Source organism: Patella vulgata, chromosome 8 (genome assembly GCF_932274485.2).
Source record: "Patella vulgata chromosome 8, xgPatVulg1.2, whole genome shotgun sequence".
NCBI lineage: Eukaryota > Metazoa > Mollusca > Gastropoda > Patellidae > Patella > Patella vulgata.
Window position 1 is genome coordinate 40,134,855 of NC_065886.2, and position 21,721 is coordinate 40,156,575.

General features: G+C 36.5%; 1 protein-coding gene across 8 annotated transcripts in view; it reads right to left on the bottom strand.

The window, feature by feature from the left end:
- Positions 1-393: 393 nt before the first annotated feature.
- The window catches only part of LOC126830020 (phospholipid-transporting ATPase ABCA3), a 29,069-nt gene continuing 7,741 nt past the window's right edge, over positions 394-21,721 (bottom strand). For 2 of the 8 annotated variants that reach the window (XM_050560226.2, XM_050560225.2), the window contains exons 4-20: positions 18,840-19,090; positions 16,607-16,844; positions 15,747-15,920; positions 14,669-14,850; positions 13,138-13,266; positions 12,891-13,023; positions 12,462-12,616; positions 11,906-12,061; positions 11,100-11,310; positions 10,550-10,799; positions 9,549-9,697; positions 6,129-7,166; positions 5,391-5,600; positions 3,706-4,202; positions 3,032-3,219; positions 1,943-2,113; positions 394-1,471 (exon numbers count right to left, since the gene is read on the bottom strand). In XM_050560226.2, coding sequence (XP_050416183.1) covers positions 1,039-1,471; positions 1,943-2,113; positions 3,032-3,219; positions 3,706-4,202; positions 5,391-5,600; positions 6,129-7,166; positions 9,549-9,697; positions 10,550-10,799; positions 11,100-11,310; positions 11,906-12,061; positions 12,462-12,616; positions 12,891-13,023; positions 13,138-13,266; positions 14,669-14,850; positions 15,747-15,920; positions 16,607-16,844; positions 18,840-19,090 — 4,565 coding nt within the window. In that variant the 3' untranslated portion in view covers positions 394-1,038. The other 6 variants (XR_008788968.1, XM_056102679.1, XM_050560227.2 and 3 more) reach the window with 6 other exon arrangements.

Sequence of the window (21,721 nt, forward strand, 5' to 3'; positions counted from 1 at the left end):
TAGCCTGCTTATGACAGACTGAGAAACATTCATCGTCCGCGCCACAACCGCCTGTGTTGTGCCGATCTGTAGCATGCCAAGGGCACGTAACCTTTCATTTTGGGTAAGCCGACGCATATCAAAATTTGTTTTCTGGTCACTAAAACAATTAAACTGATGTTTCCACCCTGGAATTCAATGCCACAATGACTGTAACATTCAAAGTCAGAGTCGTGCAAATCTTGGGTTGGACCCCCATGATGATCCCAAGCATCACCTGCATTCCATGCGGTAGCTATTGGTGCGTTTGGGCGTCACATGTAACTGGAAATGTTTCTTCTGTTAGGTTCTATAGTGACTTTTTTCTTAGTCATTTGCATATTTTAGTATTATGCCCCCAAAATCAAATATCCCCTACTTTTTTTGAATAGTATATATTAGAGAGTCCAATTCACCCGAGAGGATAGGCAGTGATGGTGGTTTCACTTGAAGGTTCAAATATAACGCACAAAGCATACATCAAAATCAGATGAAACAAGTAGTTGACGTATTGTAAAGGATCTATTAAACATGCATTATGCAAGAGCCAAATCTTCCTATTGCAGGTCTTTCTTTAGGCCTTAAATTATAAATTATTAATTAATAATTAGACATTAATTAACTTATCAAGACCATAATCAACTCTCGGTGATATCGTTAGACTTTGATATTTAGTGGATATAAATGCTATTGTAATTGATGATTTAACGTTAAAATGGATGATCAAGACTTTGTTTATTATCGTGTCAACGGTAGTATTGACGATCGGATCAGAGTATTGAGTATTCAATAAAGCTTGGCCCCATTCATCACAACATCAAAATTATACATTATACATCAACTAACAAAGAAAAGAAACAATAAGTTGTGCAAATTACAACAAACAGTCTATATTATGTCTAATTTCCAAACAATGTTTGGTTATTATAAGAAGTTTTAAAATAATTAAAATAGGCTATATATACCTTTTTCATAAAGATTATTGTATTTCATTTTAGGATTGGAATCTTATAGATTACCCTAACAACAACATATGCGATTACAAACAGAAGTTTTATCTTCACGTGGTGGAATTTGTTTCCCAGCGAAAGCCAGGAAAACTTGTTCTAAAGTTGTCTGATGAACAGAATAATCCTCCACTGAATAAACACCCTTCGATTCTTCCATTACATCAAATACACCTGCTAAAGGTATGTTATTATCTGGAATCTGGAAATGAGCGTAACCTTGGTGATCGTCAAACACAATGGCTGATGGGAAATTCTGTTGGATAAACTGTACCAACGGACCAATGGGTGCCGTCAATCCATCATCTTCGTGGGTTTTCATTCTGCATATCAAAGTGTAGCCCTGACCGAATTGATTCTTTAAATGTTGTGGACTTCCTAAACACTTGAAACTTCCATTAACCATGATGGCTACTCTTGTACACAGAGCATCACACTCTTCCATGCTGTAGAACAAACAAGGTTTGATTTAACAGATGTAATGTGTAGAATGGGCAATCAAACACTTACCGTATTAGCAACACAAAAATGTAACATTGCCTCATGTTAAGCCCACTATAAGCAAACTCTTCTGCACTGGCTACAAAACCAAGTATCATGTGCAATAACTCTGAAACTATTGTAAGAAATTGCTGAAATGACAGTTTGAAATGAATAGGTTGGCAAATTGTGTTCTTAAAGTTTGTTCACAAAATATACAAAATGATCATGTGCAATGCACCATGTTCTGATATTGTCAGAAATGGCCGAAATTCAATAGGCGACGTTACCAATCTGACTAGGCTACCATCTAGGTAGCAACATGCCGTGGGATTACCATGGAGATACATATAACAGCAGTGACTTAATAACATATCTTTGTGATTGCCATTGGGATATAGATAATACCACTGAGTGTAGGCCTACTGATTACGTACCTGTGTGACGTGAGTATCAGTGTTTTCCCACTGGCTCTGACTTTAGATAAAACATTCCAGAGTTGACGTCTGGCCTTGGGATCAACACCAGTTGAAGGTTCGTCCAGTAAAATAAATCCTGGGTCACCAATTAAAGCAATAGCTGTACTGAGTTTACGTTTATTACCACCACTGTAATTTAATCATGTATTTATTTAAAATATAGCAACCTTAAGCTTGAAAATACACCTACGCAGAAGCAATGTCTCAACAGCAGATTATCCCAAAGGAACTTTGATTTTGACCAAACTTAATTATCTCTATTGTGTGCACAAGCTTTTCCGGACAAAAAATATATATCCCTGTAGCAGAAAATCTTAGATAGCTGAAAATCAAAAGGGTTCATCCTGGTCGCAGTACACTGGATATCAAAAGGGTTAATTCTGTTAACGCCGAATCTTTAAAACCAATTTGAAAACAATATGTAAAAAACTAGTTGCTATCGCGTTAGAAGGGTTCCGGAAAAGTGTTTGTGTTTGTGTGTGTTTGGGGGTTGGGGTGGGGGTGGATGGCGGTAAGTGTAACCCAAGAACGAAAGGTTGCAGAGCACTTAAAGTCTGTAGCATATTTAGCAAGGTTTTCGGACAAGGAGGTACAGACAATCGATGGTTTCATCCTATAATGCCAAAACGCTTCTGCCAATTGTGAAACAAATCCAATAAAAGGGGAGATAACTCGGAAAGGAAAGGCTGCTGATACAATCAACTCAAACTAGGTCATTTTGGGACTAACATATGGTTCAATTTTATTTCTATAATTAGCTTGCACGTTGGGGTTTTTAGCAGTGGGAGGAAACCGGAGGACCCGGAGAAAACCACGAGGATGGACAGGCGTCCCTACTCCTTATCACGTACAACCGGGGAATCGAAACCACGCCAGCTGACTCAATGACGACTTTATGATATACCTGCATGCACTAACTCCCCCCCACCCCCACACACGGAGAAACGAAGATGGGAGAAGACACAATAGCCCACACTTTACGTCAACGGTCTAATCGAAAACTATAAGTCACTACCTTTTATACAGGATTTCTATTCAACAACCTACCTATATGCTCGTGTTAATTTATTTGCATGTTGCGTCAACATCAATATGTCAATCAAACTATTAACCACGCCCTTTAGTTGGGTTTCAGGTATCCCTTTTAGTCTTCCATACATATATAATGTTTCTACTCCAGTCATCTGATCTATCAAAGCATCAAATTGTGGACAGTAGCCCATATTTTCCTGTACCTATTATAAATAAAAGTTCTATTACTAATAATAAAATCAGATACATGTATTCATAATTGCTATAATTTCCCCAACCCTATAACATAAAGGCCTAATTAAATTTAGAAATTAATTAATATCATACGATATTGATGTATAGAATAAATATAGTCAATATCATCAAAGTCTCAACTTTTAAACCTACACTCAGGAATATATACTTTTATCTCCAGAATAAATACTTTCTGTGCTAAGAGGGCCTCTCTTACTTCAAATTCCAACTTTGAAGGGTTCTTTTGAGTGGACTACAGTGTGTTGTTGTCCCATACGAAAGACTATACTTTGTCCCTTGCCAAACCATCCACGGGATATCCTGTACCCACTGAGCCACCGTAGCTCCTGTATCATCTTGGACATTTTCTAGGGCATCTACACCTCCCCTTCCCCAATGGAAAATCCTAGCTACGCTACTGCATTATAATCTAAATTTTGTTATGTATAACTAACCTTTTGAATACTTGATTTAATGTCGTTTGATTTCAAATAGGCATTACCACTGGTAACCATTACATCGCCCGTCAACATTTTAAAAGTTGTTGTTTTTCCTGCACCATTTTGCCCAAGAAGACCGAAACATTCTTTATCTGGTATGCCAACACTAATGTGATCCACAGCCACAAAATTTCCATATCTTTTATAAAGATTATTTAATATGAAAGAATCGGTGGGTCGATTCATGTCCATATTTTGAACACGCTCAGCCTCGCTGGCTACGTCACTGTCGGTTTGTTGTCCACCATGAATGACGAAGCCTGGTTCAGTGCCTTCTTGTTTGGGTCTAATAGAGTACCAAATCCTCTGTGGTACCCGACCTTCTATGCATAATGTGATGGTAGAAAATAATACAGATTGAATTGCCATGAAGAGAATGTACATTCCAATACCTGGGCGATTCATGGAAAGATAATTACTTTGGTATTGTTTACAAAACTCTCCGCATGTGTCTGGAAAGTAAATTATAATAGAAATGATCAAATAGACTGAACAAGAAAGGATTATTATAATCTTACCTGAATAGGTCGAGCCATAAGACTTCTTTTGAAGAGCGTCACTCGCAAGAATAGGTCGAAATGAAATGGGGTTTAACGTCCTACTGTTCTGCTTGACTGTGCTAATGAAGACGGGCATACGCACTACAGTGTGCTATGTATGAGGAAAATTTTTGCTGTAAAGGGATCTTTTACGTGCACGCCAATGTATACAGGGACCTTGGTTTTCCGTACCATCTGAACGACAAGCCCTCCGTCCTGCACCACTGACAAGGGGAAACCACGCCGGAAAAAGAAGAAGTCGAACAACAACACAATGGATAGCTCTTTTGAAGTTTCTGGTCTATATATAATAAAAAGTAAAAGTAGATTTGGGGCAATAGGAAGGCAGATGTATGTCTTTTAGAATAATGATCAGCAGGTCCAGAGATCAAATCGAGGCTATATTGAGCCTCAGCCCTCAAATTGGTTTATTATATTATAATTTACCTGTAGTATATATTGGGGGTCAGTTTAATTGGTAGTTATGATTAGGAAGTCTATAGAACCTTCTACTGCTGTGGGAGGCATCAAGTCGGAAGGCATCAGTAATGGAACCATTTATAACAAGAATATTCAGTTACAGTGTATTTGTTTGGCTTTCCTGAGCTGCATGAATCTTAAAATAATATTAAGCAGTAGGATGTTGCTGTTTAATTACACATTGCAATGTTATGAATATTAAAATAAACTTAAAGGTGCATTATGTAAGATTTAGATACATGGCTATAATGGTTAATAAATAGGAAATGAAAAAGGAATATGTTGAAAATGTCAGTCAAATTATCTTTTTCTGAGCGGAGTTATGACCATTTAAAGAATAGATTAGTCTTGACTGTCAGTACAACCGTTGATACGATAATAAACAAAAGTCAACATTATCCAGTTTTTAATTACTGTAATAGTGTTTAAATCCGTTGACAACCAAAACTATCTGATGGTCAAGAGAGTAGATTATGGGCCTGGCAAGTGAATAAATGTCTACTTAATAATTTATTTAACATTTAAGGCCGAACGGAAGATCTGCATTAGGCAGATTCAAATCTTACATAATGCATCTTTAATAACATTGTGAATACCATTTCTAGTAGTTGTTTGTCTTACCTAGACAGCATGGATTGTAATTTTTTTCTCTATCACAAGCTTGGTCTGAACAATATTCAATACTGTGGTAATTATTAACTATGTTTATGATCGACAACCCGAGATTATGGTGGGGAAAAAATACTGAAAATATCACGTCCAGAGTTAATGCCATGGTTTTTTTCTCTGGTATCATACTTAAATAATATACGACCATTACAGATATTATACCTGAAAACAATAATACATTTATTGAGAATTAAGATAGTGATGAAATGAAATTAGGTTTAATGTCTTACGCTTCTACATCAACTGTCGATAATGACATACCTAATCCCATTTCAAAGACGTAAACTACACTGATAGGGCAGAATTACCCTTCATGCATTGTACACATGAACATAGAAAGACAAATAACACACGGCATGGCTAAAAATTATAGAAATATTGTGTTGACAAAAAGTTTAATTCCATTCCCGTACATATTGTATGCGGGCGACTCCGCTGGTGGAAAGTATCTGAAATCCAAGTACAGACCACAGATCCAGTAATTTATGTATTGAGGCGTGTCGTACACAAGACAGGGTATGTTTACTCTTACATAGTTAATCAGTCTGTTTTGTATCTCAAACGATGTTGTAGTCGGGGCAGAGTAGGCTTACTCTTTTTCAAAAAATTTGGTACCACTTCCCCTTTGTGGAATTCACAAAGTTAACATAGTTTTTTTTTTCAATTTAATTAGATAATTTGTATACTTACCAGAAAAAAGACTAAGTATGAGAATGGCCGCCATTCCACCAGGTGGTGTTTTAAACATAAATTGTAACATGTATACAAATGGTATTACAGCCAGTCCATACATGACGAGAACCAGAAACACGTAGGCTAAATTTGATCCAGAACGAAATTCAATATTTCTAAAACCCGCAAAGGCTATAATAATAAGCAGACATGGCATCATGTAATTGATAAAATCCCACGTGATGTTTGCCAACCAATAAATGAAAGATCCAACACCGCTGACTTTCTGTAAATGTTTGGCGCCAACTTGTCTTTCCTTGATAAGAAACACAGATAAACTACTGGCCAGAAAACACATGCCGAACATCATACAAAATCCTATAAGAAACCCATTACTTCCAGTGCTACCCCTAATATCATATTCATTAAAATTATTATCTGTTGAAGTTACTGGCGGTAATGGATGATTACGAGTTGTTATCTTTACGGTATCATCTCCAGAAACAAGCCTAGCTAAAGCATTCATCATAAATGAGACCGTAATACCAGCAGCGTGATACGGGTGTCCGTTATAAAAACCTTTAATTAATGTACTCGTTCCGGAAACTGAAGAAAAATCGACTCCTATCACCACTCTCTCTTTGTAAATGTGTGGTTTTAACTCCATTGCCGTATCCAGAAAGTACCGTGAGAAATTCTGTGCTTGTTGATCTGTTAGGTGTATGGTAGTCTCCCCTGTTGAAAACAGACCCACATATTTATTGCTCAAGTCGGTCGTTCTTGTCGAGCTGTTTGACTCACCGTAAACAGTAATAGGGTTAGCAAATGGCTTTAGGTCCAAGGTTAACGACGGCTCCGTATCCTGTTCACTAGAATAAGATGGGGTTATATTTGATATGGCTAAAGCTAGGATAGTTAACAGAACAGGGATCAGGAACTGGAAAACAGTGACTAGCTTGTTTCTCCAGGTATGGATAGCTTTCTTTATAAACATTCCATAAAACCTGCACAACTCCAGCTTTAGTCCTTCAACTTTACTGAAACCTTTATTGAATGCTGAAACGACAAAAAACAAAAAAAATATTTGTAGAATGTTTTATATTATTTACTAGCTTAGTTACCAAGGGTTTTGTAAGCTGTGTGTTTAATTAAGACATGATAAACCCAAACGTCTGTTCTGGACAAATGTAAATATTATATGTGTTAAGATATGTTAATTAATGACATCTTATAAAGATGATATCCAATCCCCTTGATGTATAAATGTATCTACAAAGCAATATGTATCACAAACGTTCCATGTGCGAAGAGGTTATAATTAATTACATCTGATAAAGATGATATCCAATCCAGTAGAAACTTGTTTCAAATATAAATAAAGTTGATATTTACAATTTTGGTTTCTGATTAAATTAAACCCCAAGCCACTGCCAAGAGAAAAAGTTTGTTTACCAGGAATTGTGTTACTTATTATGGTATACTTGGTGCATTAATAATGGCATTGCCAACTAAATATTATTACGTTATAGCAGTGATGGGATTTCAAAATTTTACTTGTCGGACATTTTACCAAAAATAAAGGGGCATAACTCTTATCGTTATTTAAGCAGACAAATTTGTACCACAATTAAAAGTCACATGTCAAAATATTCAAATCCTGTACGTATCAAAAATAGGTGAACCTCGCTATTTTTCATATTTAATTCCCGTACAGTATTCAATTCATCCCACAATTAAAAACCACATGTCAACAAAATATTCAAATCCCGTACGTAATAAAAATTGGTGACCTCGCTATTTTTCACACTTTATTCCCGTACGGCATTCAAATTTATGTCAGTAAATGTCCTACAAAATTAAGCATTTTCGTGATATGTTGAATGAAAGCTTGCCTATCCTGCTTCGGCATCAAATTCACAACCATAATATTCCTTTAGAATTACGTGTCTTCGTTTATACGGCAGCAAATGAATGCAGAACTTCTGAAATAGTTAAATCACTTGTAAACAGGCATAGCTAACTTCAGCGAATAACACTCTTTGATAGTCACGACAGAGTGACAGGCATCATAGGCAACACAGCAGAATGATTGACGCCTACAAATATGTAAGAATTTCTGCTCATATAGCTATTGGTAGCCCCTCCCCTTTTTGTTATTTTGCTGGGTGCGTACTAGTCTCGGTCACCCAGAAACGCCTAGTCTTCAACATATTCGTAGAATATTTTTCTGGATAATAGAGACTAATAGCCTATGTGACTCATCACACGGCTTCATAGTAAGCACTGCCTAATAATATGTTAAGCAATATTCGTGCCGCGCTCGAGATCAAGGGAAAGTGCCACTGTGGATGAGAATTTCTATATGGATTCTTAAAAGACGTAAAAGATATCGTAGACAAAATGACTGTCCATTGATTTAGGGTGTTATTTACTCTTACGATATGTGACATCTATGATTAGTTTATTATAGATGATGTCAGCTCACATCCATGCGATTAAGATGCCCGACAAATGAGAAACCATGAGGTTGATAATCATTCTTATTGAATTGATGAATAGTCCGACAAAAGGAAAGCAATGACTTCTGTTTAAGATTAGATTGATGAATTGTCCGACAAAGGATTAAGTCAGTCAATCAAGGCAGATTAAGTAGTTAAATCAAGGTAGGTTTATACTATAGACGGTATAACACGATAAATACGTTGATCAATTAATTACCTAATAAACCCAGCGTATTATCGACGATAATCGGGTTGAGTGGTAGTTATACACTCAGTAAACTATATTAATTTCGGAATTTTGAATATTATTCACCATGTCTTGATGTCCGATTGGGCATATTCCCGGTTGGACAATTTTGGGCGTTTGGAAAAAAGATTCGGACAAGTCTGGAATATACGGGCAAAATCCCATCACTGCGTTATAGGCTGGCCATGGTCCTGTTTATACCATTAACAGTACATCAAAGGAGAGGAAAACATCATGCATCATGGTAAAATATGTTTAATAATTGTTATTCTGTTTTTCTTAAGCCTTTTTGAAAATACCTAAATTGTCAGAGCTTAATTCGTGCTAACATATACCCAAATCGATCATTTAACATTTGATTAAGAAAACAAAACTTTAATGTCAATGGTAGTAAATCTCCTGTTTGGACTTAGTCGTATTAAACAAAGAGGTCCATTCAAAAATTTTACGTAACCCTTATAGGTGACACTGACTTGTATATAGAGGATGCCGAATAATTTTCTATTCATCATATCTTGGTGAATACGGAATACTGACATTCCTTTGGAGATTCAACTTTCGCAATATTATAGTTTCCAAAGAATTTACAATTCCTCAAATGAATTCAACAATGACCACTAGATGAATCAGTTGCGTTAAGATATAAATGTTTGATATCTCCAATGCAAAAAGACAAATTAAATTTAATACCAAGTATATCTTCATCCTGAACTTGAATATTGATTAATGAAGTGTTTTCGGTTTGTTGACCATTGTTGAAAACAGAGTTTTGAAACATGTATGGTTTAACTATATCCATGCTCCCATTGCTATCGTCGTCATCGACCTGCTCGCCAACCCTAAAATAGAAATACAATGCTTAGATAGATAAATGCATACATGTTCAAACGTTACCCATGTCAAACCAAAACACGACCGGCCTTTTCTTCCTATGGTCCAACTGTCTGCACCCAAACAGTATTTTGTTCGAACAATGTCCCGACTGACTAAACTATATGATGATGCACGGTTGAGCTCGTTCCAAGATGGCAGACAATATTGTAACTATGATGTACTAAAATGGTCGAAACCATCGTTAGGTTGCCAGGCAACGAAACATACGGCCACAACAACAAAGTTGTCCGGACAGTCAACGGGATATGAATTGTGGACACTGGACGGATGGATGGAGGCGACGACAATATACGACCACATTTCCATGTGGGCATGTAAAAATGAGTGTAAGGCAGTATATGACCATGCTACAGACGTGGGCCTAGCCATATTTAATAAACACATATCCTTCCATTTGCTTTTCTGTAGATAATGCCGATTCAGACCGACATAAATATTGAAATTTAAGCCTGCAGAAAACCACAGATAGACCGAATAAAAGGACCTGGGGAAATAGGTCGGGTGGGGCGTAGAGGTGCTGATTTTGTTCCCAAAATTTGGTCATCAAGAGACTGTAAACAAGGGTATTTCTGTTCAAGGCTAAGGAGACATGCGATGGCCGCCTACGATTGGGGTGTGTAATGGTTACAATCTGGCAGAATTTAAGTATCCATTTTATATGTAGATTTAAACATACACACGACTAGTTTGGATATATTTGGACAGAGCAGAGGAATACACCAACTGCTAGAATTAGCCAAAACGTTTATATTTGTGCAAAGTTGGTTTATTATTGAGTATACAAAAATTGCAGATACTTGAGAAAGACCTCCTCCATAGTGGTGGCCGTGGTTCCAAAACTCTTTATACCCAACTGGTTTTTCTGTGTTTCTATGTCTTTGAAGAGAGTTGAGAATTTGGATGAAGCTTCATTGGGTAACAGGTAGGATATCTCAGCACTGATCTCACTCTCCAGGGTGGCTAATGGGATGTGAGTCTGGACAAGCTCTGTTACCGCACCAACATTACACGTTTCTGATTTCACCATTACTAAATGGTAACCACTTCCTACAAATGGGAGATAAGACATGAAAAAATTGTTGCACATGAGAAATCTCTCCCAAGGTTCTATTCTTGTTCTGTGAGACCCTTCTTAATCTTTTGAAGGTATCCAAATCAACTAATGATTAATAAGTGATTAGCAGATTTCCGAAGAAGAGTTATTAGCTCTTTATAATGATTTCCTCTTAAGGTCCCAGTCCCGCCTGTATTCATATCTCGTGGTAATATAACTGTAATGAACATATGTTATTCGATATTAGGAAACGAAACTGCTTTTGAAAATATAATAATAGTTTGTGGCCATACCATAAAGCTGTTTTAAGAAATGGGATCCCCCACAGCATCGGACTTTTCCATCCGCCATTATAGCAATTCTGTCTCCTAGAAGATCAGCTTCGTCCATAAAATGAGTTGTAAGCAGAATGGTTCTAGTAGATCTGTTTCTTTGTAGAATATCCCAAGTTTGTCTCCTTGCTGCTGGATCCATTCCTGATGTAGGTTCATCTAAAATCACAGTCTGTAGCATAAACAAACAACAATTATGACTAAACACGTCTTGGAGCCAATGAAAAAGAAGTTTGACAAAAACAATCTGATTAAAATACAGATCTTTATTTCGTTTCATTTTTTTTATACTTTTGATGGCCTACACTACATGAAGATCTAACCGGTTGTAGTGGAAGATCGCGTCAGAGGTCATACGAGCGGCTTTTGACCCTCTGACATCAGATATCTGATTAACCAATTAGCGTTGACGTTTCTAGTGGGTTACCCACAGTTCTGTGCACCTCACACCAAAAACTCGCCATAACAGACAGTTTCATTGGCTAATGCCTTACATCATCCAGAACGCAGTTAAGAACAGTAAAACGAAATTCTGAACTATATAAAAAAGACACGAAATAGGATCTGTGTTTTAAACAGATTGGAGGAAAACATTAGCTGGCAAATGTGTATAACACATAACACGAATATATGGAATACAAGTTGCTTTAGACGTTTATTTCTGACGACTTTTTGTCGAGCGTTGTCATTCTTTGCTAGATAAAGACGAGAGAAACTTCGTCTAAACGTCACCAGAAATATTGTGATAGTATAAATCAATTGAATACCTGTGATCCGCCAATTAGAGCGATGCCAACTGATAATTTTCTCTTCTGTCCACCAGACAGGTTCTCGGATCGTGTATTTCGTTTTGTTTCTAAACCAATTTCTTGAGCCATAGTCTGTATTTCTTGGGTTACTGTTGCTCGATTACCACCCTTTAACTAAAAACAATATAAAGTTATGCCACATATTCCCAATATTCTGTGAATGTGATAGGGCCTAAGAGAAGCTAAAGGGTTTTGTTTCTTCAACTTTGGTGGAAAGCATTAGGGTTTATTGATATTCAGCGCTCCGCAACTTTCCGTTCCGGAGATAACACCGCCCCCTCCTCTACCGAAAACCCAGCGATAGAGCCTACAGTTTTAAACATAAATTTTTAAAATGTAAAGTGAAGTATTCTAAATGCCCAGTTAATGCCAATGCGTATGATATGTAAATCGTATCAATATGAGGAAGTGAACTGTTAGATAATAAAAGACTATCATGTAAAACTTACCAACAGGAAGAATTCTAGATGTTCATCTACTGTTAGATAATAACAGACTATCATGTAAAACTTACCAACAGGAAGAATTCTAGATGTTCATCTACTGTTAGAGTATCAAAGAGTATATTATGTTGTGGACATAATCCCAGACTTTCTCTAACACCATCCATATCAGTTCTTATATCATGACCGTTAACTGTAGCTTTACCTGATGTCGGTGGAATAAAACCTAAAAACCAAATACAATTTAAATCATTCTTACTCGATTGATATTAATACTATTATGGCTGGATATTGTATTGGAATATGGGCAATTTTAAAGAAATCTTGCCATACATTGTGAATATGTCTGTTGTCATGGGAATTGTATTATTAATGTTCATTGTGTCTTAAATAGGATCCCACATTTTCATAACAACATCAATATGGATTGAAATGGACCAATATTGAATTCTAATTTGTGGCAACACAACTTAAATATTCAAAAGGAAATAAACTATTACCAGTTAACATGGACATGGTAGTAGTTTTGCCAGCACCATTATGACCTAATAATACAGTTATCTGCCCCTGATACATGCTCAGGTTCATATTATCAACAGCCAAATTCTTCTTTCCACCACCAGATTTAAATTCCTGAAATTCACATACATGGCAGTTTGTACAATATAAAGACCAGAATAGTAAAATTAATAATGAAAAAAAACACCCAAAAACAATTTTGAATTTTGAATTATAATTTGTTTTTACCTTACTAAGACCATTTATCACAATTCCTGCCCCGCAACCAGACGGATCTTTTTCGAAGTATTTCGGGTTATTTGTTGTTTGTTCATTATCACGATATTTTGCAGGGTTTGTTCCACACCAGTAACTTTTCTGAAAAATATAAACAATGGATACTTGAAGTATTTTATCTTTTTGGCAGTTGCTGTCAAAATCTTGTCAATTTCTACAATTCTCTTCTCCACATAATTTCTTCTGTGAAATGGGGTTTAAGTCCACTCCACGCCATCCTCACCAGTGGTCTCATTCCATTCTATTCCTCTATACCCTGGTCTCATTCCATTCTATTCCACTATACCCTGTGTACATCCACGCGGTATTTGTGGCAAGTCGTAGGGCACCGGGGGTGGGGGTGGGGATTTATAACAAATTTTATGGTATATTTCATAGATTTATCTTTATTTTTAAACCTTTGGGCTGATGTAATAATTGATTTTTAGAAAACTTGTTCTGTTGGATTTGCTGACAATGATTTTAACAACGTAATACTAAGATAGGTTGCCAGGTAACGAAACATACACCCACAGCAGCTAAATCGTCTGTACGGTCGACAAGGGTTGTCGCATATTTATTCCTTTGTAGGTAATTGGGGGGCATTAGAAGAGAGTTCCATACAGATCAGATTATAAGTTTTGCCATTTGAGGGTCCACAAGGGTCTCAACTCTGAAAGTAATCTACAGAAATTGTTGAAATTTGACAGGCTTTTTCGTTTTACTAATTTAAATAATGCATCTAAATTTCATACAGATGAGATGATCACTTTTGTCTTTCAAACGTTCACAACCGCCATAACTCTAGAAAATATTGATGGAAATTGCTGAAATTCAATAGACCTCTGTTTCAGAAATTTAAATGATACATATAAATTTCATAGATATCGGATGATAACTTTCATCAATCGAGCATTAACAAGGTTGAACAAAGTGAAACACGGGACATAACTCTAGAAGTAAAAAACGGAAATTGCTGAAATTCAATAGGATTCTTCTCGTTACTAATTTAAATGACGCATTCAAATTTCATACAGACAGGCAGATAATAGGCTTCTTTGTTTCACTAATTTAAATATGCATATCAATTTCAGGACGATCGGATGATAACTTTTGGCGTTAGAGCGTTCATAAGGTTCAATAAAGTGAAACAAGGGCCATAACTCTAGACGTAATAAATGGAAATTATTGAAATTAAATAGGCTTCTTCATCTCACTAATACAAACAACATATGTCAATTTTAAAACAACTGGATGATAACTTTTGGCGTTAGAGCGTTCACAAGAAATTGTTGACAATGGACGGACCGACAGACGGACGGACGGGGGCGACGGCAATATATGTCCACATTTCTATGTGGGCGTATAAAAATGCTTATCTGTATCATCAAAGGAAAAGAAAACAGTTTTGAGATCCCATTACTTTAAAAGTAAAATAGTACATACTTGATATACTTACCATAAGAAAGGAAAATAGTACAGTTTTGAAACTCGACATACTTACCATAAAAGGAAAATAGAACGGTTTTGGAACTCCATTTTTTCCAGGACGAACATTTTCGACATACCACATTATTATGAGGTAAATAGCACTGTCACCTAGCAACATCAACATGGCATCCAACATGCAAAAATTATCTCGCAGTACTGCTGGAGAGGCCATATTGCTCCACTGAACGCCCTCGCCTGTAAAAGAGATAGGGAGAGATGTGGTGAAAATTTTGGATGTAACATTAGATCTAATATGCATAACTTCTTTTTTTTACACCGAATAGAAGGAAAAGTCGGTTACAATAACGACCTTGATGACCTTGAGAATAAAAATAGACCACATACTGTTGTACCTAATTGTAACGTCTACATACGATGCAACTATTGCACCACTTGATCGGTTTAAAAATATGACCACACAGCAGCAATATCTGTGATCAAATTTGAAATGTCGACAAAGGAGGAATAATTCTGGAGCAGAAAGTCGCAGATTGCTGAATATCTACAGGGTTAGTCCTCTAATGGTCACAATGCTTTACATCAAATGTGAAAAGAATCAGTTAAAAACCATAGCCTCTATCGAGTTCACAAACAGGGCATAACTTTGAAACGATACTTCCCACCAAATTGGAATGTAGCCTCAATCGCATTCACAAGGTTTTTGGTAAAGGGCGGGGAATAACTCAGGAATGGAAAGTTGTCAAACGCTGAATATTGATAGGGTCGTTTCTCCCATTATTGCAATGCTTCGTGCGTAATTTGAAAAAAATCCGTTAAACACCATAGCTTACACCAACAAGGGCATAACTCTGGCATGGAAGAACAAAATTTTAAATGAAATGAAATGGGGTTTAACGTCTACTGTTCTGTTCTGACGTCTAAATTTGAAAAGAATCAATCAAAATGTGCAGCCACTATCGCGTTCACAAGCCAATAATTGACGGACAGACAGGCTGAATGACGACAAAATACCTCTAATGTATGGAACTATCGACAGTTTACTTAGCTTTCATAATGAGGTATTGCAACTTAGCGATACAGTTGATCAGAGCGGGGATGGGGTGGGGGGGTGTACCATACAACAACATTACCTGTTTGTTCGTAATATCCAATAATATAAGCTCCTAGTCCCATAGCTGTGTTTGACAAAATACATGAACCAAGTTTGGCACTTCTTCCCATAGTCTCATATAGCCCAGTCAAAGTGAAAACTGGCACATAGGTCAGGAAAAAGAGAATTCCAGTAACTGCAGCACCAACATTGGCTGAAATAAAGAGACACAAATCTATTTCACAAACATAACTAAAACAAGGAAAGTGGGCCATCAACATCCTGCAAACTTGGGCATGTTTTGGAATATTGGATGAAAATTAATCATACAAATTCATGTCAAATAGATACCAAAACAATTTTAGGATCCGTGCACTTCTTGGTTATGTTTTGAATGGTACAATATCTGTGATATTGGTAATTCACATTATGATACTCCTATTACAGATGCATCTTTCACAATATTGTAGTTTGCAAGTGATTACTACAGCGCGAAAATGGAGCCTTTGCGTAAGAGTTAATAAAGCTAGTTTGGGATTTATAAATGATTTTGCCCAGATCTATTTGATCTGCAAATAAAGGAGGCTTGAGTGTGGAACTATTAATGACCTCAAATTTTTTTTCAACCAAAATATCAACAATGGCACGTAAATTGGGAGAAAAATGAAAAGGAGGTAATGCTTGAATGGACACAACTGATGTCATGCAAGCGGGCGCAAGGAGACTAAATCAGGGTTTTCGGTCTCAAATTTTCCCCAGCTGATCGATTCTGCAGTATTTTGTTTGCCTCGGATATATATTTTCTAATGCCTAAAACAAGAGCCCTGAACTAAACATAATTACATGGAAATTGAAATGTGGGTATACAAATTTATTTGAACTGTGTGCGAGAACACTTACCTTTATCAAAGAAGACACTGACTAGAAAACAGAATGATATAATAGAAATAACGTAGCACAACAGAAACACAAAGATTACAGACATATCGGTGTGCCCTAGTACAGGCCCATTTTCCCCCAGTGGTATTGCCATGGCAACTGTATATAATATCACAGCTACTAGAAGATATATAAATGCAGTTAAAAACCACGCTGTCCAATTTGCTGAGCTTTTCAAACCCATCATTTTCATTGATTCCTAAAATTAAAGGAGATAAACCTGTTAATCAATATTGTCCATAAAATTTGAAATCAAACGAATTAATATTTAATATTGTTCCGTTTTAATCAATATTTTATCTGGTCGTGAAAATATGGCATCCTAATGCCCAATATTTAATAAGATATAATGAACACTTTAAAATCAGTACCAGATCGTGTGTTCTAGGGTTTCGGATGCCATTTGTAATGAAAAAAGAAAAACATATCCTACAAGACAATGCAGAAGTAATTAGTAATGGCTGATTCACAAACGATAAAATCATAATTAAAAAAAAAAACCTGTAGAACCGACTAATCAGGCGTAAACGAATGCTGTTCAATTTGGACTAGTCACATATTTCACTGAACGATATTGATTAGAAATTAAAATAAAAAATTTAAATGTTAAATACAAATCACTTCATATACATTCATATTACAAAAATGTGTCCCCCCTCGTCTATTTTAAAGTTAAAAGATAGGTTGCCAGGCAACGAAGCATACGCCCACAGCAGCTATATCATCCGGGCAGTCAACCAGAGTTGTCGCATATTTTTACTTTTTTCGGTAATAAAACATTTATAACACATTAAAATCTGATTAAGAGCAACAACTCATTAAGTAATTATCAGAAAACCATTAGAATTTGTTTGGTTTTTATGAAGTTCTGCCCCATGCTAACATTTAGTATACAAAACTTTTAACATCATGGATTTAGCTGTTCAAGTCATAAAGACTCATTGAAAATCAATATAATTGTTCGTCTCAAGACCTTAAACACTGTGTATAAATTTAAAGTCAATCGGATATTAACTTTAGCCTCAAGAGTTTCCACAAGATTTTTCAAAGTGATCAAGGGTCATAACTCTGACAGTAATTATCGGAAATCGCTGAAAATTAATAAGCTTCTTCGTCTCATGACCTTAAACACTGTGTATAAATTTAAAGTCAATCGGATATTAACTTTAGCCTCTAGAGCGGCCACATGATTTTTTAAAGTGATCAAGGGCCATAACTCTGGCAGTAATTATCGGAAATCGCTGAAAATCAATAGGCTTCTTTGTCTCATGACCTTAAACAGTGTATATAAATTTAAAGTCAATTGGATATTAACTTTAGCCTCTAGAGCGTCCACAAGATTTTTCAAAGTGATCAAGGGCCATAACTCTAGCTGTAATTCTTGGAAATCGTTGAAAATCAATAGGCTTCTTCTTGTTATGACCTTAAACACTGTGTATAAATTTAAAGTCAATCAGATAGTAACTTTGACTTTTAGAGCGTCCACAAGATTTTTTGAAGTAATCAAGGGCCATAACTCTGGCAGTAATTATCGAAAATTGTTAAAAATCAATAGGCTTCTTCGTCTCATGACCTTAAACACTGTGTATAAATTTAAAGTCGATTGGATATTTACTTTGACCTTTAGAGTGTCCACAAGATTTTTTGAAGTGATCAAGGGCCAGAACTCCGGCAGTAGTTATCGAAAATCGCTGAAAATCAATGGGCTTCTTCGTCTCATGACCTTAAACACTGTGTATAAATTTAAAGTCAATCGGATATTAACTTTCGCCTATAGAGCGTCCACAAGCAATTGTGGATGCCGGACCGCCGGACGGACGGGGGCGACAACAATATACGACCACATTTCAATGTGGGCGTATAAAAAGAGCCATACGCCCTTTAAAAAGAATTATATTCATATAATCGATACATGGGACCAATTAATCAAGGGAAAGCCCAGAACGGCCCAGAAATAACAACGAGAAGAGACAACAATAACTAATAGCAAATGCTCATTAATTAGGTCCCGTAGCAGATATAAATATCACATAAAGCACTTGGCTGCAAATGTGTTGTATTCGCGTGAAAACCAACCGGGGTTATTTTAGCTTTTAGAGCGTGAATAGAGTTTAGTATCAAGTGATTCAGAAATCGAATGCAATACCATACTTCATTCACTACCTTGCCGTTTGTTTTTATAAATGTGTTTTACCTTTAAATTTCTCTCCTTTTCATAGATGATATTTTTTGCGGTGATAAAGACACTGATAATGAAGCTAAAACATAGTATACTAGGGAGCATGATTTGCAAAACGTCTATCATATAATCGAATTCGCTTGCAGGATAAGGCATCTGCTTAACAGAATATTTATAATCAGTTAAATTCGCTGTAGGCGTCCAGGATTTGATAATTTCCTCATCCACATATCTTTGATAGTACACAAAGTCATCACCAATATAAGCTGAAATATATAACAAACAAGAACAATAGTACAATATGGGACAGGTACCAAGTATGGGCTCTAGGACAATTTGTCCCTGAACAATTCGTCCCCAGACAACTCGACCCCAAGGACAATTCGTCCCCTGACAATTCGTACCAGGACTATTAGTCACATAGGACTATTCGTCCCCTAGGGCTATTCGTCCCCGGACAATTCGTTTCCATGGACAATTTGTCCCCGGACTGTTCATCCCCTAGGACAGTTTGTCCCTGAACAACAATACTGGTAGTTCCATCATCATAAACTGAATTAATCTTTACTTTTTATCCTAAATCCCAGTTTTGATGCTAGTTTTGCATCCTTTAAGAATAGACCTAGGGAACGAATAGACCTAGGGAACGAATTGTCCAGGGACGAATTGTCTTTGGGGACATATTATCTGGGGACAAATAGTAATACGGGATGAATTGTCCGGGAACGAGTTGTCCGGGGACGAATTGTCCTGTACCCCAAAGCATGATGTCATTGCCGCCATCTTGGAATTGTGACATGTCAAAAATCGAAATAGCTCAATCGATGCCCAATTGTCCAAGCATGCTGATTTTCATGTCAATCTTACTTGAATTTGCGGATCCATAGGCCATTTTCGAAAAGTGTACCCCCCCACCTTTTTCAACTACTAAGAAGAAGACGAAGAAACTGTGTAGCATTTCGGACGGACGGAGGCGACGGCAATATACGACCACATTTCCATTTGGGCGTAAACATTATTTAGTACACATGGTAAAAGTCTGACACAAACACAGCTAGAACCATATTCAATCGGTTGTATATTTGATTAAAAAGTTCGGTCTTGAGATACTTTTTAAAACCTTTAATAGAATTGGGCTTTTGGTTGTCATTGGATATTTTTTTTTTATTTTTTATAAACAATATTCTTATTCAGGATGTCTGAATGGGATTGGGGAACAGGCTTAGCCTATGTAAAACCCCTCTCATTTGATATTGAAGTCTATAACTTCAGAGCACCGATTGCAAAAAATTTAACACTCGAGTTGGTTTTAGAAAAAGGCTTAATTAAGAGGTTGTATGATTGTGATCAAAGGGTTCTGCAAGGTTTATTGGTGTTGAGAATGGCTCTAAGGTACTGAGGTGAAGAATCGCCATTTAGAGCAGAATGCATTTAATAGACAGTATTTTAAAATTGATACGTTGACGGACTGGAGGCCAATAGGGATCTTTCAGAATTGGTGAGTATGTTTATTTGATTTAATATAATGATCAATAGAGAATTTGTATTACAGGCCTGGTCCCGGTTTTACAAAATATTCTAAGACATAAGATAAGAATTTATTCAATTTTCACTGTCTCTAATCTAAAAACCTAAAGCTATAAAGGGCTATATTTTAGTTAAAATAAGGCGAACAAGTTCGAGTAAATTCTTAACGCAAATCTGATAATGTTTTGTGAAACCGGGTCTGACGATATACAGATCAAACTGAAAGCGGAAAAAAGTAGGGGTTATTAAAATGCAAATACCTATGCCGGTTGTGATATGAGAGAGAGAGCGAGCGAGAGAGAGAGCGAGAGAGAGATGGGGTTTAACGTCCACTCAACACAAACTAGGTCATTTCAGGACCAACATATGGTTTAATTTCATTTAAATAATTCGCTTGCGCGTAGGGGTCTTTAGCAGTGGGAGAAAACCGGAGGACCCGGAGAAAACCCACGAGGTTGGACAGGCGACCCTACTCCTTGTCACGTACAACCGGAAGTTCGAAACCACGCCAGTTGACTCAATCAATGACAGGCTTTATGATACAGCACGCACGTGCTAACCATTCGGGCATCCAACCCCCCTTGTGATATGATAAATAGTCATGGACACTTGACATGCTTTGAGAGTATAATGTTCACAGATGAAGAACTTATCGCCCCAACAGAACCACTGAGCTGTACGTGCGACACGCAAAAGCGCCATACACGTATAAGGGGTTCATTGTCAAATTTTACACTTCAAGGAAGGGTTGATTGATGAAAACTGCCATGTGTTAGTTTATTCTATCGATGTTTGTTTTCCTATCGGTTCTTGCATAAGATTTACTGTTTAGCATATTGATCATATGGTCTGAAATGCGCAAATATCAAAAGGGACTGAGATCTTTGGGATATAAGATATGTTTTAAGTTTCATCAAAATCAGATAAAAATTGTGACCTCTAGAGGGTCCACAACAATTTGCGTACAAAAAGCGGCCATTCTGTCGGGCAGTTTCATTTCGATTTTCCCGAAATTCGAATTCAACATTCATTATGGTGAAATGGTGATATATTTAAACGGTTTTTAAAATCCGAACTCAATGAAAATTACGGTGTAACAGTGATATATTCGAACGTTTTTTTTTAAGCGAATAATAATTGTGACCTCTAGAGGGATCACAAGCTAAAAACGCAATTTTTCGTACAATCAGGGGCCATAATTCAGGAATTTTTGTTCCGATACTCGCGAATATCGAAAGGAACCAATATCCTTGGGTTATAAACATGTATTTCAAGTTTCATTAAAGGAGCTAAATCGCTAACATTTGGGACCTAGAAATTGAGAAAAGTGGGTCGCAACGCATATAATACTGTAGTATGAATGTATATAA